Genomic DNA, 26,530 nt, shown 5'->3' with positions numbered 1-26,530 from the left:
TTATAATAGGTAAGTGATTTTCCCAGTGGAAAGTAAAACAAATCCCTATTTCAATAAGAGTAAGTTCCCTGGTCAAAAGACTAGGCTTCGGGGCCAAAGTCACAAAGATCCGGTGATAGCAGTCTGTAAATTATCCCTTATCATTTGTAGCATGACACGGCTTTGCTGAAATAAATTCTTTTTACTGAGTACAGAACACAGCAAGTGAAATGGAAGAATCTAATTACTATCCCTTTCCATTTGTATTCTATGTCTGATGTTTTAAAAGGCAAAATATATGCCAAGACAGCATTAGAAGCCATTTTTGATGTTATAACTAGACTGTTTATTAATAATCATGTGTGCCCCTTGGCTGTTACATAATGGATTGTAGCAGTGATTGCAGTGATTGCTCAGGCATGGATTAAAGCATCCTTGCTCATATGTCTTTTTTTTAAGCTTTTTAAAATATATGGTTCTTTTAATGCTCTAGCAGAGATTGATTTTACAGGGGGTCCTTTGAGTATCACTGACACTTCAGCTCTGATCCTTTGCTATAGTATATTTTACAGTAAAGGTTTCCAGACCAAATTACTATTTGTAAGGCTTTTTATTTTATCAGCCTTTCAACTTGCCAGGATTACCAAAGTTAGAATAAAAAAAGGAACGAATTCAGATTAAGGTGAGAAGGGCTGAAAGGAGACAAAAAGCCCTTAGCTAGCAATTGTATGCAAAGTGATGCCTTCTGAAATCAGTCTCATGCCATACACACAGCACTGCCTAGATACCAAAAAGTAGAGTTTTGATTCTCCCATAAGGCATCTTGGGTGGAGACATGCAAATCACTCCTTTGTGTCCCTTTAGCCAACTATGCATCCAGAACCGCTGGTTTATAGCACAGATACAGCCTCATGGTTCAGAGCCATATATCTAAACTTGCAGACAGCCCTTCTCACCATAACCAGAATTGGTTCCTTTTTTTTGCTACTCTCCAAGTCCTACCTCTCAGAAGCCATGTTCCAATATTGTGCACTGATGAGATTTAACAAGATTCAAACAGGCTGTCTGCAAGTTTGATTTCAGAAGGCATCACTTTGCGCACAAAGTTAGAAAAGTGACACCCCCAGGCAATAGAGAATACAGGAAGGCCGGGACAATCATAAAAAAAATATTTTCTTACTTCTGCCCCGCAGCTGTTTTTGAAATACAATATTTTCACCATCACCAGAAACCCCTTCTTTTTTACCAGGGCTTTGTACAAGTGTTTTGAAAATACCTAGCACCTAACAGATATGGATGATATTACATTTTTATAATATAATTACTGTGCAATTCAGGAATCGTTTCTGGCCATGGAGCCTACCTCAGGGCCCCAGAACAATGGCTTCTGTCCTACCTAAATGTAGCCCTGAACAGTCCTGTAGTTTTAAAAAAAAACTGGAAGATGACATTTAGATGATGATATGGTGGGGGGAGTTTTACTCAAATGCTAGTATGCAAATTAATGTTTGATATTTTTATGGATAATTTAGAATTTTCTGAAAATGACAAATTCAGTGCATCCCTAGTTATTGAAATCATTTAAAGAAATGTAAACCAATCAAAGAGATAGTCTTTTAATCACTTGATATATATATTGGTAGGTCAAATAAAAGAAAACAATTGAAAACATTAAGGGGCAGATTTATTTAAGGTCGAAGTGAAAATTAAAATTAAAATTTTTGAATTTTTTGGTCAAAACTCTCAAATTCGATTGTGAATTATCCAAACTCAATTTGAGTTTTAATATGAATGCGAATTTTGAGATTTATCATACCCTGGCCCTTTAAGAACTCAAATTAGACTATTTGCCACCTTGTGCCTCCCCCGAGAACAATATTTACAAAATAACAATTTTACAAATATTATAACATCTTAGAATTATAATTTTACAATATTTTACCTTCTTTCTTTAGGATTATTTTGGGTAAATTTGGATTTTGTGACATTTAGAAATACAGTATTTGGATTTGTTTTGTTATTCTGCCAAAGCTTTTGTGGAAGTCTTAATACTGGGCAGTTTCACTCTGTGGCTTCTAAAGCAAATAAAGTAGTGTCTTGCATAAAAAAGGGCATTAACTCAAGGGATGCAAACTTAATTTTGCCTCTTTATACTGTAGGTCCCTGGGCTCCAGTCCTTAAGAAGGATATCAATGAGCTGGAGAGACCGCAGAGATGTGCAACTAAACTGGTTAAAGGTATGGACGATTTAAATAATGAGGGTAGACTGTCAAGGTTGGGATTGTTTTCCCAACCTTAGAGGACATTACAGAGAAATAGCAGGGGACCTTTTTAACCATAGGAGGATATCTGCACCAGAGGCCACCCCTTTAGACTAGAAGAAAATAACTTTAATTTAAAGCAGCTTAGGTAGTTCTTCTGAGGTTGTGGAATGTACTGCTGAATGTTGTTGTGATGGCTGATTTTATTAATGCTTTTAAGAGTGGCTTGGATGATTTATTGGACAAGCATACTATCAAAGGCTATTGTGATATTAAATTCTATAGTTAATAAAGATATGGATTTATATAGTTTATATGTATGTGTATGGAAGGGTCAGTGTGAGCGTGTGTGTGTATGTGGATGCTGGGTTTCATTTGGAAGGGTTGAACATGATGGACTTTGGTCTTTTTTAGCCTGATTTGTATTTATGTAACTCTCAGCCATAAAGAATAAATATGGTTTGGTTTGCAGTAAAATTAAAAATGTGTGCCTTTGATCAGTAAGAAATAGTTATCAATCTAAGGTTTGTTTTAATTATAAAACTGCAATAGCTGAGTGGTGAATAGTTGCTTTTAGTTACTGCACCAGGGCAAATTATGCCCATATAATTATATACAGTGTACCTCCAAGTATTTTTACCTGATGCTGTAGCTTAACATGCAAGTACTAACAACCTTACACAATTACTCTACCAAAAAAAAAGAGCAAGCAACAATTTAAGGTTTTACATTAATACACTGGAAAAACAGCCTAATGGTATGATAAAGAAAGCTCAATGTGTATTGTAAGCATACCTATTCAGGGGAAGCATAAAGCTTAAAATATTTATCTTGCTGTCAGTCATCCTTGAGATATTTAAAAATGTTCTATGAATGAACCATCTACATGTTTGTTTCTTTGCTTATGAAAATGGGATCTATCCACTTCTACAGCTCTAAAACAGTGCAGTTTATACTACAGTTCAACAGCACTGTATTAAGTTCATTGCTTTCCTAAAATTACTATTAAAATATGCATAAACTTGAATTTACATCAGAGCATGCTATTTACAGATTAGCTAACCCTTTTGTACACTGTAACAGAATGATCATATTTTCTTCTACGATAAGTTAATACAATAGTTCTATTTGATACTATGGTTCTATATTTTCTAACGGGGCATACAGGCTATGTAGGCCAAATCAACAAATGTAACAAAAGACACCAGTTTGCCCAGGTGCAGTAACCTTATAGCAATAATTCAGCAGGTAGAATTTACAGGCATCTTCTTGGTTGCTATGGGTCCCTGCTAGGGATGAGCTAATATTTTACACCCATAGACACTAATTTATAGTTAGAAAAGAAGCCCCAGAGAAGTCTTGTAGACAAGAATGGGCAGAAGTGATGAGAGGAGAAGCGAGGCGAAGGTCAGAAGCAGAGCGAAGGTTGCGTAAAGGAGTGTATTTGGAGATCAGAGATAAAATATAGGGAGGGGATTCACTGTTAAGGGCCTTAAATGTAAGTGTGAGTAGTTTGAAATTGATTCTAGAGGAGATTGGGAGCCAGTGAAGGGACATGCATATGGGAGCAGCTGATGTTGAGCGGTGAGAAAGATGAATGAGTGTAGCAGCTGTATTTAGAACAGATTGGAGTTGTGAAAGGCAACTTGTTGGCATACCTGAGAGGAGTAGAGGTGGCCATACACGGGCCGATAAAAGCTGCCGACAGACTGTGTCGGCAGCTTATTGGCCCGTGTATGGGGGCCCCAGACGGGCTTCCCCGATCGAGATCTGGCCGAAAGTCGGCCAGATCTCGATCGGATGGGACAGAAAATCCCGTCGGATCGCGGCCGCATCTGTTCGTTGATGCGTTTGCCGAATGCTAGGATCCGATCGTTGGGCCCTAGGGCCCACAATCGGATCCGCCCGATATTGCCCACCTCAAGGTGGGCATATCGGAGGGAGATCCGCTCGTTTGGCGACATCGCCAAACGAGCGGATCTATCCATGTATGGCCACCTTTAGTTGCAGTAATCAAGGCGGGAGATAATAAGAGACTGAATAAGTGTTTTGGTTGATTCTGAACTGAGATATGGTCATATTCGGGCAATGTTGCGCAGTTGAATACGATAAGATTTTGCAAGTGTTTGGATGTGTGGTGAAAAAGACAGATGCAAGTCTAGGATAACTCCTAGGCAGTGTGCCTGTGTGGTGGAATGAATGTTATATTCTTATATTTCACAAAAGCATGTGCCTCATGTTCCCTGTTTTAAGTTTGTGGCATAAGGAACAGAATTTTTTTTTAACTACAGTACATTCATGACAAATCAAGGGTTAGTGAAAACACCCTTTATTACAGATAGCTGTTGAATGCCACCCAGATAGAAAGGTACTTAGAGAATCACCATTTCCAAGTGTTAAATGGTTATAGCACTACTGTGCAAATGAACATCATATTTTCAACTCATAAGAATAGAAAGCTGCATTTCAATTAATGTTTTACACCATTTTGTCATTGTAATTGTGAGTAACTCAGAGCATAATTTGCATTTAATACATGCAGGGCATGGTGTAAAGTGCAAAAAACAGGCATAATCTACAATGTATTTTTTTTTCACCTTGTCCTGCAGGTGGAAGAATTGCTACAGATCTCTGCTTGTAAATGGAGTGCAGAGACTCATTCACCCGATGAATACAATGGTGCCTGTGTTCCACAGCATTGAGTGAGGCACTTTGGTACAAAAACCCCTCCTGTACCCAACTTGCATGTTATTCAGATGCATGCAGGCATTAAAGGCATGGCTGCAACTGTAGGAGCTCTTTGAATAGAGGTATGATTCAATACTACAAATATTAAAATATTACAAGCCACCAGTTTCATGTTTCTACTTAAAGGCTTTCTGCCTCCAAAAGTACATTTTATTTTTTATTATAAAAATGTCTGTTTCAAAAGCTATAGTGGTCATTTAAGTCGCCCCATACAGAATTATAAGAGTGCACCTCTGCCCAGGATTTGCACTTTGTATCCCATGCCAGATAAAAAAAAGAAAATCAGGCTCAAGGTGTAGAGGTGTAGGGTACAGCATTGGTGGGCAAATGTCAGCCTTAACTTGCACCTGATGTACAAGGTAAGGAAAGGGTAGATAGCAGGAGGAGAACATCTACATGCAAGTGCAAGACAGGATGCAAAGATAAAGAAAAATGGCAGTTTGCATTTATTTTTTGCACTTTGCAGCCTACCTTTTACTCTGTGCATTGCTCCTTATATATTTTATTAATGGTAAATTGTTCTCTCTGATAAAGAGACCTACATTATATAAGGTGCAAAGTTTACTCTGTTATTTTCACATAGTATATCAACCAACCAGTAGGTTGTATTTCCTGGTAAAAAAAAGTAAATATCATATTGACTGCTATGTGTTACTGCACTTGGGCAAACTTAGTGTTTTTTTTTTATTACCTATGAGGGTAAGTGTGTCATTTGGTGAATTGTGGGCGCAATGCTCTTTTGACCCTTGTGTAGAGAGTTTGGACACCTTTACTACTCAAAAAAAATCTGCAGTAGCATCTAAATGATGGAACTGAGATGGATTCAGGTCATATATAGTGATTGGCGTATTTGTCCCATTTCGCTTTGCTGAAAAATGTGCAAATTTCCTGTGAAATTCTTGAAAAAATTGTGAAACGCATTGAAGTCAATGGTCGTCAAAATTATTTTGACCCACGTCAATTTCAATGGCCACGACAATTTTTAAGCGTGCCTTATATGTCCAAATGCATTAAAGTCAATGGGCGTCCGAATAATTTTGACACGCGACAATTTTTATAGCTACATTCTTTTGACGTGGCGGATTTTTTGCTGGCAAATTTTCTCGTCAGTTTCGCAAATTTATTTGCTGCGGAAATTTGCCGCAAATTCGCCTGATGAATTTATTCGCCCATCACTAGTAATATAAAGATGGCAGGGATTGAATGACTGTTACAAAGAAAATGCAGAGTAATCTCCATATAGTTCCTTGTGTGCTAAGATGTTGGAGAGCAGACTGCAATAAAGGTATGGGACCTGTTATTCAGAATGCTCGGGACCAGTGGTTTTTCCAATATAGGAATTTGGATAATTTGGATTTCCATGCCTAAAGTCTGCTGAAACATCATTTTAACATTAATTAAACCCAATAGAATTGTTTTGCCTCCAATAAGGATTAATTATTCAGTACAAGGTACTGTCTTCTTATGACAGGGAAATAGGTAATCATTTTTACAAGTTAGAATAAGTCGATTAAAAATTAAGAGTCTATGGGAGATGGCCTTTCCCTATTTTGAAGTTTTCTGGATAACGGGTTATTGGGTAACAGATCCTATAACTCATAAAGATAAGCTTAATACATTACATTCAACTTTAAAATCTGGGATTCATTACTATGTAACATAAATTAATATACAGTATGTAACTAAATACTTATTTTACAAAATCTGCAATTAGCTCGTCAAATGAACACTGCATCAAAAATCTTCCACCTTCACTAAAAATTGGTTGAATAATTAGAAAAAATATTATGACTTATCAAACTTCCTTTTCTACTGCTGCTTTTATTGCGGTAGAAGAAACAGCCCAAATTGTGCTTAGAAAAAGCCAAATCTAAAATGTGAACTCCATGCCTTTGCATTTGTGTTTATCTGCATGTTCTGACTAATTGTAAATTATGGATAGTAGTGATATTCTGTAGTTTTATCTATATTATCATATTATGCCATCAAATTATGATGCACATTCTATAAATGGATACAGTAAAATCAGATGATTAAAGGGATATGCTGACAAGTTATTTTGTTTAATATCAAATGATCATGATCATTGTTTAATGTTGTTTTCACTGTGGCTTTAATTACATTATCCATTCAGCAGAATTCCCTTTGGGCCTATTTATCTCATGACTGAGCAACTGTGACAAAATTAACATTATACAGAATTTATATAAACCCATTGGACTCCTCATGAATCAGACTGTGCACAATGTGATTTTTTGTTTTTACAGCACAACAGCTTCAGCATCTCTTTTTCATTTATTCCTCTGTGGCGATTTGTTTCACTTTTTATTCCATGCCAAGGGATACAGAAATATAGACCCCCACTTAGCTTATATAGTGGAACCATTTTTCACAATTTTATTATGCCCATGAAGTATAATTTTCAACAATTGGTATTAAGCCTTCTCTATTTGACTCCCTGAATCAGCATTTTTCAGAGAGAATTTTAGAAACTGTTATGAAGAATCAGCCCCGTAAGCATCAATACCGAGCAAACCTCTGCCTTTTCCATGTCCGCCTCTTTCTAAACCTACAATAATGTTATGGCTAAATTAGGTCCCTAGAGGGAAAGAAGCGCAAAGCAAGGAACTCTACTTCTTTGTTCAGATCAAAATAAAAAGCGATAAGGATGGAGAGGTACATTGCATGAACGACTGTAAAGAGGCTAAAGAGTATTCATCCTCAACCATTTATTGGTAAAAATAGCAAGATACTTGTCTTGAAATGATACTATCTTTTCTGCAAATATACATAAAGAAACATGTTGTTGCAGAAGTGCTAGTTATTTGATTGCTAAAATACGAGTAAATCTAAAAGCTAAAATGTAAAATTGATTCAGTGAGACATAATACAAAGCATTAGAGAAAACTGATTTTCTCTCTTATTTTTCAGAGAAATATTAAATGTAAATATTATTAAAAAAAAAGGTAATACATGTATGAGATCCATTATCTGGATACCCATTATCCAGAAACCTACAAAAAGTCCATCACTCAAATTTTATCCAAATTATCCAAATTGAAAAAAAAAATTAATTCTTCTCTGTAATAATAAAACAGTACATTGTACTCGATCCAAACTAAGATATGATTAATTCCTTATTGGAAGCCGAAACAGTGTATTGGATTTATTTAATGTTTACATGATTTTTAGACTTAAGGTATAAAGATCCAAATTACAGAAAGATCCATTACCTGGAAAACCCAAGGTCTGGATAACAGGCCCTTTACCTGAAATACAAGCTTTTATTTCTCAAGTACCGTTCTAACGAGTTGCCGTCTAAAAAGTCATTGCTTTTATAACACATGACAGACATAGACCTTTACAACAAACTGTAGTGGGCTGATGTGTTTATTGTTGCATAATATATTATGGCTACAGAGATATGTTAAGAAGGTATTAATTTTAAGGATGAAATTTGCAATTATATACAGTTTTAAATGCTTTAAATCACTAAAACTGTTTTACCTGGTATAAGTGCACTCTGTAGCCTTTGCTCTTCATACTGTATATTATGGGGCAAATTTACTTATGGTCGAATATCGAGGGTTAATTAACCCTCGATATTCGACTGCCGAATTGAAATCCTTCAATTTGAATATCGAAGTCGAAGGATTTACCGCAATTCGTTCGATCATTCGTTCGATTCGAAGGATTTTAATCCATCGATCGAACGATCTTCGACCTAAAAATTGTTCAAAAGCCTGTGGGGACCTTCCCCATAGACTAACATTGACTTCGGTAGGTTTTACGTGGCGAACTAGGGGGTCGAAGTTTTTTTTTAAAGAGACAGTACTTCGACTATCGAATGGTCGAATAGTCGAACGATTTTTAGTTTGAATCGTTCTATTCGAAGTCGACGTCGTAGTCGAAGGTCGAAGTAGCCCATTCGATGGTCGAAGTAGCCAAAAAAATAATTAGAAATTCAAAGCATTTTTTATTCTATTCCTTGATTCGAGCTTAGTAAATGGGCCCCTATATGTTGCTAAGCACAGCAACATACAGAAAGAAACAATGGAACTCTTTCTTCTGCAATCGCTCTACACCCTCACATCAGGCTCTATGGGCACAGGCAGGAGGAACGGTACAGGGGGAATTAAATGTGTGCTCATTTCTATAGTTGGGTGCTTCTTACCTTGAGTGTCAGTGACTATTGACATTGTTCAGAGATCAGGGCATCTAAGTATTCAAGAAGAACTGGCACTGGGATCCATGCATAAACCCAATAAGACTGCTAGTGTAAGTTGGCACTCAAGGAAAATATTGTGGTACATAAATACAACTTAGTTGGTCCCAAATTTGAATGATAAAAAACGTTTACATTAGATACTTTAGCGTGTGCCATAGATTTTACCTTTTCTAAGTGGATGTTCTGTAAAATGATTTCAATAAGATCCCAATATTAGTGAATATTTATGTAATACTTTGTGGTATAATCATATATTGTTTCTGTTGTTTTGCCAAGTGTGTCATAGACTAAAATGTTTAAAGGAAAACTATACTATATGAAAAACCCTGCTTCATGTAAATAAACCATTTTCATAATCATACTTTTTAAGTAGTATGTGCCATTGGGTAATCACAAATAGAAATTGCCATTTTAAAAAATAAAGGCCACCCCCTGGGATTCACTGTGTACACAAACAAACCAAACATGTTAGGTCACATGAGCCAAATTAGGTCATAGCATTGCCACTGATAACAACTCTACAAGTTATTGACAAATACTTTTCTTTCATTACTGATAACTACTTTCCAGATGATAATATCAACACACTTCTCAAGTGATTACATCAGATGTTATAGATACTACTCAAGTGATATAATCTGTGAGCAAAGTTGTCACTGTTAATAATCCATGGAAACTCATTAACAGGAAACCACTGGGGACGAAAAAAAAGCTAAACCACACAAAGCATGTCAAACTTGAAGGTATGAACCAACTTTAAAAGTATATAGGTTATATAAAATATTTGATTGCTGTCCAAATTACCCATAAGCATCATGTGGGTGTTATAATTTGATTATACAACAATGTTTTTATATTATTTAGTTTAATAAATATTCTATGTTAATGCATGAATAAGATAATCATTATAAGGTTAATTTGCTACCAATTACACTTTAATGTTTTTGCCCATAATGTGCCTCATGTTAGTAAGGTCTGCTAAAGCAGGTTGAGTATTGAAATATATTTAAATCCTATCCTATTTTATGTGTCTTTAAAAATTGTCATGCTATCATATTATTTGATAAGTAACATAATAAAGATACAGTACATATTTAGCAATTAAGAGCACTCACAAAGCTCAGAAATGTCGTTCTCAATAGCAGAAAGGCCGCTAGTTAGCTTGGAAAAAAGCCAGCATTTGTATTGCTGTCAGGACATGTGTACTAGTACAACTTCACAGCTTAAAAGAAACATTATTTACCTTCCCCATGTCCACTTTTCATCATTCTCATTAGTATTTATTAAACAGTAAAATATTTTGCTTCAACATCTCTGCAAGTGAAAGCATTTCTATAATTCTACAACATACTGTATATACAGTAGATTACAGGGTAATTAATCAAATTCCACTGCAGTTTAACAATGACGTTTTGTTGTTTCTCCTATTCAAGTCAGAGATTAAACAGTATAAACATTTTATAATATATCCCAAGGGAGATCATTATTTAAATAAAGTACAACCCCAAAATGCAGTATGTTCGAATTGTTGTAAAAATATTATATGGTATATAATAATATGGTAAAGCAAAAATGGAATTATTTAAGTGCAAAATATTTGCACCAGCAAAAATAGTATATATGGAAGTAAACTGTCTCTAATTTATTTATTTTTTTAAAAGCTCATTTTTATAATGTATTTGGGAAGTGCCGTACATTCTTACAATATGATTACATTATGGATAGGGAGAGCAAACGTAGGAAAGAAACAAAAATGAATAAACACAGTTATAATGATTAAGGACAACTTGTTATGAGAGGTTATGGACAATATGGTCAGTCTCTGGTTGGTTTCAAATAAGTCTCTTCAGTTCACTGGTACAAAATGAGAAAAAAATATGTTTTAACACCAACGTAAGACACAGTTCTACCAAGCTGGGCAGTAATGAAATCACTACCAATGGAGTTCAGGAATTGTTCAGTAATTGCATTGAAAAATGAACTGAAATGCTGAGCATGTTGAATTCAGAGGTACAATTCCATGCATGGCAGATCATGGAATTGATAGAAATTAATATTACTCAAAGCTGGAATAGTAAACATTAACAATCCTTGAACAGTCCATCTATTAATACATGTGTTTTTTATACAGCAATATCACACTTGATCTACATCGAGCTAATCTATGAACTGGGCACACAGAGCACCATTGACTTTGAACAACGGCATATATATATTTGTAAGTCAGAATGCTCAGTGATCTGTTACATTTTCTATGAAATCAACATTCTTGAAAATGCCCCATAGGAGGTGAAATTAATTTAAATAAGATCTATAGGGAGTAATGGATTTAGGTTTACAGCTTGAATTTACCAATTTTTAAGTAATATCACTGTTTTCTCATTTACAAAACAATCACGACTGATGCAGCTCTAACCCATGTTAATATCTATAATCATTACTTATAAATAAACCATAATATCCATAATCATTACATAAATAAAAAAAATATCTGATCATTTAGATTATTACTAGTACAGGAAACTTAAAACATACAGATAAGAGACTTTTTTTTTTACATACTGGCATAATATACAGGATATCTGATCTGAACACTTCATATTAATAAAATGTTGACCAGCATATACTGGGGCTCATTTATCAACACTGGGCAAATTTGCCCATGGGCAGTAACCCATGGCAACCAATCAGATTGCTGCACTCATTGTTCTACTTGCAGCTGGCTTCAAAAAGCTAATCACTGATTGGTTGCTATAGGTAACTGCCCATGGGCAAATTTGCCCAGTGTTGATAAATGAGCCCCACTGTGTATAAGAATACAGGTATGGGACCAGAGAGGAAAGCAATTGTTGATTGAGGGCTCATGACTGGGGCGGGACAAAACTGCCAGGCAAGGGTTAGTCGCTGGGTTTTATTCACATAGAATTGAGGGGGAGGAGTGTAGTTAATTTGAATAAAGTGCGGTTACGGAGGGCATTCATTTTCGGTAGAGTAAATAGAGTTTCACCTGTCCTCCCATGGGTTAACCCTTTGTTCTAGTTGTCACAATTGTGGCCGATGTTAGTGGGATACAGGTTAAATTGACTTGGAAAGGTGATTATTCAGGGATTATGGTAGGAAAATGTTTAACTGATGATTGCCATTTGTCACAGCTGGGCAGCAGGTCCCTGGCAATGGTGATAGATTGTTTTTAGTGCAGAGTTTAGCAAGTCCCAAGTTTGTCAGTGGGACATGGTTGGGTGCTGGTTAATGGGAGGTATTATGCTACATTGAGATGTCTTGGTTGAAGCAGACAATCCAGCGCACCCACCATGCTGGAGGGCACAATCGCTGGTGGCCTGGTACGATTGTCTTGCACCTATTTTTGGTCCATCTCCAGGGACCTTACAATATTAATGTTATATTACTGCCATTATCATTGTTATAACACTGTTATTATGTATCTGTTATTTATATTTATGGTTAGGTATTGTTACTGCTATTGCCATGTAATAAAGCTGCGGCCAATATACATTCCAAGAAGTGGTGAGTGGTAATTATTTCTAAGTCAGTAGTTCGAGAAATGGGGCAGGTATTTGACCCATGTCATACTCAGAACCTGTGGTTTTCCATAATTTGGGTCTCCACTCCATACAAAGCAACGTTTTATTATTACAGGGAAAAAGGAAATATATTTTAAAAAATTGACTTAGTTGATTAAACTGGAGTCTATATGTGAGATGGCCTTCCTGTAATTTGGAGCTTTCTGCATAATGCATCCCATACCTGCATATATGTGTATGTAATATTAAAATATACATTTAAAATGATTTGCAATCTGAACTCAGAATCTTTTTACCAACTTATAGCTATATTTGTTTGTTTCTTCCACAAAGTACTGTATGTCATTTTAATGTATCCATCTCATTTGGTCAGTTTTGGGATCAACAAAAGAATCTGGGGTAAGTATTGGAAAGTTTGGTACACTGAACATCTACTTTTAACTGTGGACAATTTGACTACACTGGGAATGGATTAGTATTTTTAGCAAATGAATTATCATAATATCCCTATTTCCCCGCCATATTTATAGCTTCCATTCCATTTAACTGACACAGTCAGGGAATAAATCCTATGAACTGGAAGATGTTCTTTCTGGGACAGGTCTCCCTGGTATAACATAACATAGGATGTATTAATTATTTTTTCTTAGATTTCAAGAACCTGGGTTCATTAGATTCTTTGGGGCAGGGAGGGGGGTGCAATAATACAAAGGTTTATAAGAAAAGAAAAAACTTCTGCAAAGCAAACCAGTTTTTCCTTTTTGCAAACTATTTTGCCCTTGTGCCTATTAAGTTTTGGAAACCCTATAGACTCATCTACCAGCAGAATTCAAGCTGCATGTTTTATAGCTTGCACCAATGTGCAATGTATTTAAAGGAACAGTAACACTAAAAAATAAAAGTAATGAAAATATAATGTAGTGTTGCACTTCACTAATAAAACTGGGGTGTTTGCTTCAAAAGACTACTATAGTTTATATAAACAAGCTGCTGTGTAGCCATGTGGGAAGCCATTCAAGTACAGGATTCGCAGTAAATAACAGATAAGTTCTGAAGAATCCCATCTTATACTACTGAGCTTATGTGTTATCTGCTAAGTAACCTGTGCTTTTCCCCTTTTCAGTTTGAATGGCTGCTACCGTGGCTACATAGCAGCCTAATCATATAAAGTTGTTTTTCTGAAGCAAACAAGATACAAGGCACTGGTACATTTTATTTAATGACTTTAAAACATTTTTCTTTTTTGGTGTTACTGTTGCTTAAATAAAGCCTCTTTCCTATCTTTTATAGTTTCTATCTTTGCACCAACAAAATGGCACCCATGAGAAGTTATGTGTTATGTACAGTTAAAACTTACAATGCAATACTTTTATATTGATACATTTATTTTGGGAAATGCAATTGTTTTTCTAATCTTTTCCATTTTTCAATTACGTTCCTTCCAATTTGGTTTACAAATGAATAAACTGTAATAAAACTATGCTCAACTGATGCTTGAGGTATAATTCTTTAACTTGTTGGATGTTAAAAATTGCCAACACATTATACACAACTTTCAAAGGTACCTATATCTTTGAAGGAAAATGATAAAAGATTGTATTTTTAATTGTTGCATAGAGTTGCTCCTGTATAATGCAGCTCAGTAGATGAGTGTTGTTTTTCAAGCACAATATGTGGTATATTTATCATCTATTGGGTTTATTTATCATTTATTTATCTGTCACTCTCCATTCATTTCTATGGGATTTTGAAAGGCGTAGTTATCAAAGGATGAACTTTCACCCATTAATAAATGCTCTTTTAGAAATCTTTTAGAAATGAATGGAGAGTGACTGTGGCAATCTCTAACTTCACTCTTTGATAAATATACCCCAACGATTCAGTCATAAAGTGTTTTGCTGTAGTGTTTTACAAAAGCTGGCTGGTACTTCATTTCTTCTTAGAAAGCAGAAATAGGATGGCTGTATAAAATATGACCAAATATCTCTGAGCCACATGATATCTATCAAAAATTTGTAGGTGATACAGTGTCTATTGGGGGTGTGATGGCTACCTATGCATGGAATTATCACCATCCCAAGTTCTTGCTTTCAAAACTATGGCTTGAATATTGTCTAAATGGAAAATTGACTGTTCCACTTTCATGTCTTGAAAAATAACTGCAAACCATTAGTGAGAAAAATCAGTGATATCATACTACACTAGGCTATACTACAGCAGTGCAAGGTGTGAAAAAATAAATTCTCAAATTATCACTATAATGTGTGTTTTCAAAGAAACAAACTGGTATATAGGATAATTTATATGTTATAAAACAGAGATTCTATAAGAAGTGTGCAGTTTGTACACCAAACTCCATATACTGTATTACAATGTACGATGTACTGATATGCTCTAAAACTCTCTTTCTTACACAAATTGAGCATATATTTAAAAAAAAAAGCAGAGGCCTGCCAAACACATGATTTTAATAATCTAATACCTGTAGCTAAGTAAGATAATAATATGAGGGAATAATACAACATGATTTATCATACAGAGAACACATGTTGGCAATAGCATAACATAAACACGAAGTAATGAATAAATAGCTGCACTGAACATGCCAAGATGCAAAATAATATTTGAAGTCACTAAATGCTGAGCTCCATTTAACCACTTCTCTCCTTAGTATTTGACTCTACAATATCTTTGTGAGCAGGACCACTTTACTGTTCATAACAGCAATGGCAGCATTTCTGAAAAAAATTCTATTAGGATTACATTCTACTATTATTCTGATCAGAATTTAAAATAAGCAACAGTGTTAACTCAAATGTGTCTATTAAAAAACCCTCTTCCATAAATTCAGTATATACAGTAATACAGCAGCAGAGAACTTTTACTTTTCTCATAGTCTCTATCCAGCCACATTAATAACAATTTGGACAGTATCACTTATCACAAAGTAGTAAACATTTGAATGATAAGAACCATATCATTTCCATAGTGAAAATCAATGGATTTGCTTTATACAGTACACCCCCCATGTACTATATTTGAGATCTATCCAGATTTAATGGATCAGAGGATGCACCCACACTGGGGTGAACAAGAAAGATGAAAATGTTTGAGTTCCTGCCAAATATTGGATATGCAATATTTATAAAAAACCATATGACTGTGTCATGACTGGATATTTTTGTATAATATTTAAAATCATAAAAATGTGATGGCTGCAGGTACACAACGGAGGGTCCACTTAGAAACTCAGTGGAACATCATACTTTCAACAATGTATGCCTATAGCCAACAAAGTGCAGATTTGCCAACATTAACTGCTAGCTGTGCCGTCTATTGAACTAAACCATTTTGTCATAGCAGCAGTGATGTCACAGGGCTTGAACCTTCAATGCTTTTGTTTTGTTATACTGTAAACCAAATATTGACTAGATAATATAGTGAATAAAGTACCCCCTCTTGTAAAATATAAGGATATTATAAGTTTCATGACCATGACCACTCGAAGGCCGAGTGTTTTTATACAGGTCATGGAACTCCGAGGTAACTTCTAATATCCTCATATTTTACAACTGGGGGTACTTTATTTATTATAATACACAAATTTCAGTGAGTCATGTGACAGAAATGACATCAGAACTCACCGTTTATAACTGATGACATCAGAACTCACCGTTTATAAGGATATAATTTACAAGATATTCATAGCTTTTGTGTATTATAGAATAATACATCTGTGAATCAGTATGTACAGAGTTCAAACATTTTGAGCTTAAATATAAATGGCATGGCAGGCAGCAAACTTGTTAATTGCACATTAACAAATCTCAGTTATGAGTGCAATGTTCACTGTTCATCTCAGTAGGCTGATGTTTTAATGGCAGCCATTATACGACTTCAAATAATACTTATGCTGCATAAGGGATATAAATTTAAGAGGATTAACAGGAGGATCGGAGATCTCACGTTGTCACCACTTTGCCACAATTAGCTGCTGCGCTTTAGCACATATCTATGCAGCTGCACGTTTATTAACCACTTCTATGAAAGCTGTGATATCACTCGGCTATGGTTTCGTCAAAAGACTTTGTTTAAAAACTATTTTTAAACAGATGCAGTTTATATATGCATGTGTGGCATTAAATACACTGCAAAATTCTGTGTCAAGTAATTCTAGCAATAAATATATAATACAACTATTCTAAATAGTTTCATTTATTTGTTTTATTTTATGTTTAATGTATTACACATTTATCTTGTGTATAAGGATGGGTGCAATATTATATTAATAGAATGAATATAAATACAAGTGCTAACATGTTAGAGTATGTTAAGCTGACGTACTGTAGGCATACCCAGTCAATAGAACCGATTCTCTCCTCTCAAAGCTTACACAGAAGCTAATTGACTTCCATCCCCAGGGTCCCTATATATTTGTGATTGCCAATATTAAGTGCCCATAACCCTTTGAGAGAGAGATATTGATCATGAATTGATGAAAAGGTGTTACTGTGCATCTGGGTTGTCATAAAAAACAACTTTATTATTAAGTGAGGGTGTCATAATAGTTTTTCATTTTCTATTAAGATCTAATAGTTAGTTTTGAATAATAGTATGTGTTTTTTTTTATTTCTTTCTAATTTAATTGCATTCTGAGATTGCATGTATTTTGTTCCGACAAAGAGCACAAAGTTTTACTGGCAAAGCCGAAGCAGAGGTTTACAATGGGGACCCTGTATATTTCAGTAATTCATAATACAGCTGTTATCTTTAAACTTTTGGTTATTATCTCAGTCATGTTTATTATGTAAGCTTTTACGCAGATTCTTTTCAGTTTGATAAATACCAGTTATTACTAGTCATATGACCACAAATAATGTGTCACACTGTCCCAGTCATAAGTAATCACAGACACAGAAATATGCAACAAGTTATCCTCAGGCAGATGCTGTATAAAGACAAAGCAAACACACTTCCCCAGGCACAGACATACATATAAATGCATTTAGGAATACAGACATGTTTACAGATATGTACATTTGAATGAAAACATGTGGACCAAATCATATAGCTATGCAAGAAGACACAAAATGTGACTTCATAACAGTTTGTACATTTTTCCATACAAATGTGGGACAAAAAGCTGTTTTTTTTGTCAGTGGTCCATAATGCTTTATTTACAAAAGTAGATATTGACAGACATAAACAGTACTAAAGCCAACAGACCTAGCTCAGACAATTAACGGATCAGTCTTGGAGTTTGGCCAATTATGTATCCTTCCTTAATTCTGTTTTCTGTCTTACTCTTGTCTGTTTTGGCCACAGCCTGATCTATTGAAATTGGAAATGCTTGTGAAAACTCAAAATGAGTGGAGTCTATTTCTATAATTCAGCTTTCAGCTACAGAGTTGGATTCTGTCCATTTTACTTGTGACATCCAGATATATTTATGGAGTATTTCTAGACACTGTCTCAGGTACAGGGAGGCTACAGGTTTTGAAACATTGTATATAGAATTCAAGTGTTTACCAGAGTTATTTCTATTTTGCTATATGGTGGTAGGCTAGTAAGTATTAACTGTTATTTAAGGCCCTACCGCTATAAATTCTGAGATTACAAAATAAATAAAACGTTTTGATAAGTGAATGAAAATGCTAACATATAGGGTGATGATATAGTCTTCCTTACAAAGAAGGGATTGAAAGGATTGAGTTCAATGACTGCAATTATTCACCTCCAAGACACGTGGAAAAAGAACTAAGTTTTAGGATAAAAAGTCTAGTCTTTGGGTAGGACAGTGTCTGATTCAAGTTTGTCCTTTGCAGGTCATTTAATCAGTGTAGACATTAGAATGAGGGGTTCATAGCTACGCTAGTAAATCTCTGGCTATCACCACTGATCTATTTTGGGACAAAACAAATCCTATGTTCCCTTATTGCTAAACATAGTAAGTAGCAAATACATATTGGAAAGAATAATGATGAATAGCAAACTGATTGGTACTTTTCATCACTTGTTTCACTGGGGCAAGACTCTCCAGTCATTTATATATTTTTACAGCAGGCAGAGGTATCTATGTTCCTATATATTTTCCTTCCCTTTAGCACCTAATATTGAACTCTGATATCTACCATTTTTACCAGTTAATGCTTTTCAACAGAAGACATACAGTACAAATTCAGATGGATATATTTAAAAATATAAAGGGAAAGGAAAAAATATATAATAACGACCTATGTTTGAGCTGAAAGCTGATTTATTGTTATTACATATATTGCCTTTTCCGACATGATTATTCTTTTGTGCTGTATTTTCATGCTAGCTATTGTTAAACGAAAGTAATATTTGAAATGTCGCCAGAAGTCAGTAAGTTAGTCGCAAATGGTTTGTTCATGTTTTGCATTTTAGCACAGTTTTTCCATGAACGCACTCAGCTGTATGTAGTGCATTCCGAATGTCCACAGAAAACACTGCGTCTGCAAAATTACTCAACATGTTTTTTCTATTTACACATTGCCATTGGCTGTTGTGATTGGTAATAGTGAAAGCACAATAGCAATAGCCTCTAACAATATTGATAATCATTTTCAGTTTTATTATTTTTTTTTAAATTATTAACCCTTTCCTGGTTGGACTGGGTGGCATGCAAATCTTAATAATGGTGTCAATAATGTTAAATCTGGATGTTTTGGATTATTTAAAGCAAAAACTTCAATCCTAATACAGACAGGATAGCATTACTTAGCTTTAAATCTATATGAAGCTCGTTTGTTTCTTGGCATTGCTGGCCCTTTAAATTTGAAAATCTCATTCAGTAATTTTCTAAAGCATTTCTAGATGGAGGAAGGATTGTAACAATCCCCTTTGCCAGACACAGCAACAAGGCAGCAGCTGAAATTTCATTCACGTCTCACTGAGCTAAAAAGAGCACAATAACAATGGTAAAATAATCTGGGTGTTGGGAGGAGAATTTATAACAAACTATGACTTTCAAGTGTCAGTAAAATGACATTAATCCCCTTTTCATACATATATATATTCTAAAAGCAAAAAATAATAAACTGTGATTAGTGTTCAGTAAGCATATTATGTTTGCTATATTTCTCAACAGTACTTTGTCCACATTTCTTTTAGTTGTAGTTGTGTTTTTTATTAACACCAGAATTCTGTATATACAGGGTTTTTCAGCTAAGTCAAGGGCCTGATTTATAGCTGAAAAGCTGCATCAAGATAGATTCTTGGAGCAACCAATCAGATTCTTGCTTTCTTTTTATAAACTGGTAGTAGACTGGAGCAAATATATATATATATATATATATATTTGATGCTAGCAGTGTGTGTACAAGTATATACAAGAAATGACCATGGTCTATAGCTGAATTTGGCCAATTCAAGTATGTTTGCTTACATGCTATGCCATTGTTTTTTATTGTTCTTTAATATAATCATTACAAGGTTATTCGATTTGCTTCAAATAATGTTTACAGTGTAATTCCCTGGGTCACTGTAATTTAGTTATGCCTCGTACAATGAGTGAATATTCTGTTAAATTCTTTCTCACAATGCCACAAATATTTTCATAATTTCCAGCATAAGACTGGTGCATTCCTTTAAAAATATTTAAATTTAATTTAAATCATCATTTATTACTTTTCTGAAGGGCCCCCCTATTAGTGAACAAACGACTCCCATTAGGAGTAAAAATTATTGTTTATATGTCTAGACAGGCTACTCCTCTGCTGATGTGGAAATATTAGTCTTACACACACTTATCAGAACAAAGTTTTCACACATGGTCTGATCACCATGACCTTCGTTTAAGGCATTGTCTTCCCATCATGTTGTCCTCCACTGAATTCAGTGTAACTCTTCTTTTGTTTCTTATTTACACAACTGTTTTATTTTGCTTCATTTGTCCGAAATGCCGTTATAACACCTGTGGTTTCTCTTAGTACTGAATGAATGGACGGGGTCATGGGTGGAAAGGGCAGCATATGGGCCACAATAGGGGAGAGTTAACACAGCCTATAATAATGTGTACTGGTAAAGCTCATTCCTATTCATCAGATGATTAGTTCAATCAATATTTATTCCTGTGTGCTTCCTTTGTCTTTAGCTACAAAGCAGACATCCTTCAGTTTTAGAGCACAAGGCTTGTCTAGGGCAAATTCCCTGCTTTATTTGAAAGGAACAAATTGATTTATTTGGCAGAGGAATACACTTTCATTTCATGCTCATCAGTTGTAGTTGAAGTGTTCATCAACATAAGGTACCAATGTCTCTACATTTGAGGACATCAGGCCTCCCAAATGTTTTTGGATTATTTACCCCGCAGTTTGTAGAACAAAATCAAGTTAAAAATACAGAAAAGGAGGAATACTACTGCATACATATACATTATATGCAGTGTTGTGCATGTTGGATCCTGATGACAGTCCTGTGTGGACCGAAACGCGTAGACATGTGGTTGGAGATAAAAAAGTCTTTTAACTATTTATGGAGATCGTGCCGTGAGTGCTTTCTATCTGTGAACTATGTATATATATATATATATATATAACAAATACATAATTATATATTGGCATACGTTTGTCTTGAAAACAAAAATGCAGCTGAAACTATCTACTATGTGTAACAATCTATTTTTGCTCTTAGCACTTTTGATTTGTGAAAGGGTCAGAATCACTCAGTGCTAATAGCTGCTATAACGATGACCGGGTGACTTTCTAATTGCTCTGTTAGCTTAATTTTTAAAAATTAATGGTTATACAAACTAAACATCTTTCAAGTGGAATTACTGCATAACAGTAATGATAATAATTGATAAGTGATAATTACATAATTATAGCCTCATAATTAATATTCCTTGGTATTATGGAATCGCTTAACATCAGTGATCAGACAAACTGTGCTCTGTTTGCATTAGGTGACATGTATATAGAATAAAAGTTACACCCAGTACATACATGATCAGAGAATAAAAGTTACACACAGTACTTACATGATCAGAGATATATAATTTTTTTTATGAATTTAGAATACCTATACAGAATATTTTTTATAGTTAACAATAATTGCAAAAGAATTGTCCAGCTGTTTTCTGTGCTAGGCCTAGAAATGTGTTAATACACGGAGCAAAGGATTCAGGGGCTGGAAGATGCTTTTCCAAAATGTGAGATGCAGTGAAAGGGTTGATGCAAGAGAGTGTCAGTGTAAAAATTGTAACCAAACAAAATCATTTGTTTTTTACAGTAATACAGAATATTTTGCTTCAAATTATTTATTTTCAATTATTCAGTTATTCCTACATCTGTTAAGTCAAGACTGCTTGTTAAAATATTATATATATATATATATATATTAATATACAGATATATGTGTGTTTGTATATACACGTACATGCATACACTGTCCAGAAAAGCAAAGAAACACAACTTCAGGGTTATCTGTGGATGTTTTCTCCCCATCACTTATAATCTCACAAGTTTTGTGATTATGCTAGAGCAACCAATTTTTGCTGTACCCATACTGGTATTTAATAGCACTATTAATGGAATTTTAGTATGAATAGTAATTTTGTGTTTGCAATGTGACAAAGCACAAAATATATACGTTAGAACTTACACATACATATACAACTACAATGATGTTGTGAGATAACTATTTTTCTTTCTGGCTAATTGCCATTAACAAGTTTATATCTATCAACTTTGAAAAGCAAAACTTCAGTACAGTATTTGCAAGGCAGTCATAAAGAGAATAGATAGGATTCCCTTATTTATTTTATTTTGTTATTGTTTAGTATTCTCTATAGCATTGCTAAAAGAGTGCAGTTTACAGAGACCCTTCTCATTTCCTGGAATCAGAAGTCAAAACAATGTCTACATGCAATATGTGATACACAACAGGTATCTGAATGGCAATAAAACAGAAAATAATGTGATGAATGTGATGACTATTCATAAATATATAGCTAGGTAAGCATTACTTTTTACCTGTTACATTCGATATTTATACATACATAGCTAAGTATTTCTGACACAGGCCTCGCAGTCACTGTTGTCCATACGTAAGAGTTCTATATTCAATATATACACTTAAAACTTCAATCCTAAAAAGTATATTTTACTGTATACACAGTAAAGTATACAGACAGGAGGGACCATACATACGAGCAAGAATTCCTCGAGAAGCCTTTTTAACTAGTATCTACATATTATAGGAAATGCAAGACATGATTAGTATGTTTATGCTTGGTGTTTTACAAGAAAATATTGATTTAAACATATGACAGAATCACACTGTTTGAAGAAACATGTCTTGTGTAACTAGCAAAAAAGGTGACAATAGAAGTGGAAAAAAATGTTACTGGCCAGTCTATGCAAGGCAACAAGTTAAGCCACTTTGATATTGTAAAGTAATCGGAATACCATTATGGCATGATGCTCTACATCAATCTCTCATGTAAATGGTTAATGCTATTTAATAATGCACAGTATATGGATCTGTGATTCCTTTATAACTATGTCATTACTTTTGTAACCACATAATACCTTATAATAAAAGTATTCACCAAATGAGAGAAACCAGGATATTTAGGTATGTATACAGGACATTTTTGGCCATAAACATCTGTTAGAAGTAGATGCTCATTAAATGTGACAAATGGCGATATGATTATGGATTGATTTTCAGTTTATTAGCTTTCATATTGACTTAGCAGTAAGTAAAAGGCGCCAGAAGGGGTTGTGTGGCTTCTAAAAATTGTTTTGAGGTGATGGCAATTCTATTAATGTAGAGGAAATATAACAAAGGTATATTTCCAAGAAAATGTGGCAATACTAGCACCAGATAATGCGCATTCTGGGAGAGTTACCTTCTCGACATGTGTACCTATTAGTGCACCATACATCTCTCTCTTACCATTGCTATTCAAGAGAGTTTTGACATGATCCCTTGGCTTTGATGCCAAAGGAACTGTCATGATTGATGTTGGGAAAAATAGAGTTCAAGGAACAATAACAAGCAGTGTCATGTTTTACCTCATTCAGAATTTGTAAGTCCACTGGCTATGAAGAAAAACCTTGATGCTGGCTTGATATCAAAATGTGGATGACTACAAGTTCAAAGTGTTTGATTCCATCTACTTGATTGTGCAAAGCAAAAAGACAGAGTTTGTATGGGAAGGAAAAACAAAACAAACAGGAGAGCCTAATACAAGGAGAATTTGGCTTCAACATTTGGAATCTTTTAATAGAAATTAAAAAGTAACTACAAATTGACTAAATGATCAGCAAGCTACTAATGGGGAAAGTGACATGAGTATACATGTTTATGGTGTATGCATGTGAGATCAGGGGGTTTAAGGGTTGTCCGTCACTAATCTCACTTCAAGTTATCTTATGTAGCAGTTCAAAGCATTCTAGCCACCCAATAGACTAGATAATACCATACACTCATGCTCACACACACATATAAGGATACTGCATTTCAACTGCTATCATCTTAAAGACATGGTTAAACTTGACCTTTTTGCTGTACTTGCCTCAAGCTATTTGCTGTTTGTTTCAATATCCTGCACTTTGCCTTAGCCAAGCAACAAACATACAATTATTACGCAATCTAAACATTGTTTGGGGTTTTTTCTATAATTGCTTCAAAGTCCTTTCTAACCATGCACCCTCAGACTAATTTGTATGCAGTATTCCAGACGTAAGTGCAACATCAGCATCTTTTGCTGCTATTACCATCATGCTGGAGGAGACATAATGAAAGCTGTTAAGTCTTCCCGGTACTTTTTAATTGTGAGGTGCAGGGAGAGAAGTGACCTATCATTGTGCTTATGTTTGTCTCTTTTTATTAATGTACATCATATACAAAAAGGATATATTCATTAATTTACTGCTAAGAGTAATAGTACAAAAATAAACTCGCCATGATGGGTGAGCCCCAGGGACTTTTTACAGTATTTATGCTGCTCACGTTGATTTGTGGTGCCTTCACATAACAGAGCAAGTACATACTGTATTCTTGGGTCACCCCGTATACCAACATACTTTTAGCAACCATGTAATGCATAATACAAAGCCTAAAAACAAATTTAAAAAAGGTATACTTAAAATAGATTATTATATGTTGCTGATTATTGCTGGTACGGTTTAATAATGCAATCATACAACTTTACTTTATCTATTAACATGTATCCGACTTGCACCCCCATCTATCAAACCAATAACCAAAGCATAATCTAGTCTTTAATGGATGTTCAGAGTATGGGTGGTTTATAGTGCAATAATTGACAAAAACAAAACAAGCAATCCAGGATGAGCACACTATTTTCCTCAATTTTTTATTTTAATTGGATTGAGTTTTACCCCCCTTGCATCTGCAAGCTGGGCAATCTACAGCCCCACACACACAGCGCTCCAGTGGACATGTCTCAGCTTGGAGAGATCATGCTGGCAGTGACCTGGAAGAAGTGCCTGTTTCAATTGAGATGCACAGGTAAAAACATAAAGTGCTAAAGCACATATACTGCACTAAATATGTAAACTACAGACAAGAAAAAACTACAGCCACACAACATCATGAAAAGGATGTATACTGTTTGCATAAGCTTCTTCACTCCCAATAGCTTTTAATGAGTTTCTGGACACTTTTGCCAAAAAAGCATTTGCCAAATTCTCATTGACCGCTGCTCTTTTCTCACAAGCATAGCACAATAGGTTGACAGAATAAAGGTCTTAAAGTTAAGGTCCTAACTCACTTCTTACCAAATGCAACCTTTTAAAATCTCAGCCTTTTTGCACATATACATTTGTGCTGTCTTAGAAACCAATCACCCAGTGTCTCTAATGATTGGATAGGTTACAGCTGAATCCTCTTTTCTTAAACACACTGGCAAAGCCTTAACAAACAGATAGAGGACATTGTAGAACTCACAGTAGAACTAGTGGTACTGTTAATGAGCAACTGTCCTTTAATGAGTGAAACTCTGTATACTAGAGACTTGACATCCTAGCCGGCATCAACACCTCCCCCTCTGCCCCTTACCTCGCATGATGGTAGTGAGGAGAACACTTCTTTCTAAGCGCAATAAAGAAGATCCCAGCCTGATGAGTTAGCAGACAAATCCCCTCATAGAGATGGAGAGCAGCATATCAAGTGAGAAAACCATCCCTTCCCTTGTTTGCAGCCTCTGTCTCTCGTTTCACTGTATGCCTGTATGCTCTACACAGCTTTCTTCTTCTTGCTCTTCTATGACACTGCTTCAGATTTCTTTCTGATCACTTGCACAGATGAGGAGGGGGCTGGATTATGCAATGGGAAGCAAGCGAGCAGCCACAACAAGCTAACCAAAGGGGGAAAAAAGAGAAAAAATCAAGCGAAGAAAGGAAGGCTGTGTGAAGGGCAGAGCATGTGGGTTTTCACATGACATCTGTGCATTTTAACCGTAGGTGCAATAACCACTAAAAAGTTGTGGGGATGTGAGCATCACTAGCACAGTATGCAAATGCCATTTGTTATGTGAGCAAAGCTCCACCTCCAGTATATCTGCAGGTTTCTGCGTCTCAATTCCTGCTTTCTCTTGACAGGAAATATTATAACTGTATATTGATTACAAGCACAGGGTAATTTAGGATGAGCTCCATTGTTTTCACTTGACTCTGAAGGAGAAATGTGTTATTCTGTACAGCACGGACTGCAAGTTTTAAAAGCAGCATTCATTGAAATAAAGTTGATTGTTTGACCAAAAAAAAGTTTCACACAGT

General features: G+C 35.0%; 1 protein-coding gene across 1 annotated transcript in view; it reads right to left on the bottom strand.

Annotated features, from left to right (window-relative positions):
• Window positions 1-26,218, bottom strand: part of rorb.S (RAR related orphan receptor B S homeolog) — a 148,663-nt gene extending 122,445 nt beyond the window's left edge. The window contains exon 1 of the mRNA XM_041580148.1: window positions 25,812-26,218. Within this exon, the coding sequence (XP_041436082.1) occupies window positions 25,812-25,818 (7 nt within the window). The 5' untranslated portion in view covers window positions 25,819-26,218. The remainder of the gene's footprint in view (window positions 1-25,811) is intronic.
• Window positions 26,219-26,530: the final 312 nt, after the last annotated feature.

The sequence above is a fragment of the Xenopus laevis genome, chromosome 1S (genome assembly GCF_017654675.1).
Source record: "Xenopus laevis strain J_2021 chromosome 1S, Xenopus_laevis_v10.1, whole genome shotgun sequence".
In the NCBI taxonomy this organism is placed as follows: Eukaryota; Metazoa; Chordata; class Amphibia; order Anura; family Pipidae; genus Xenopus; species Xenopus laevis.
Note: the sequence above shows the minus strand (reverse complement) of the source record. Positions and strands in the feature narration are given on the sequence as shown.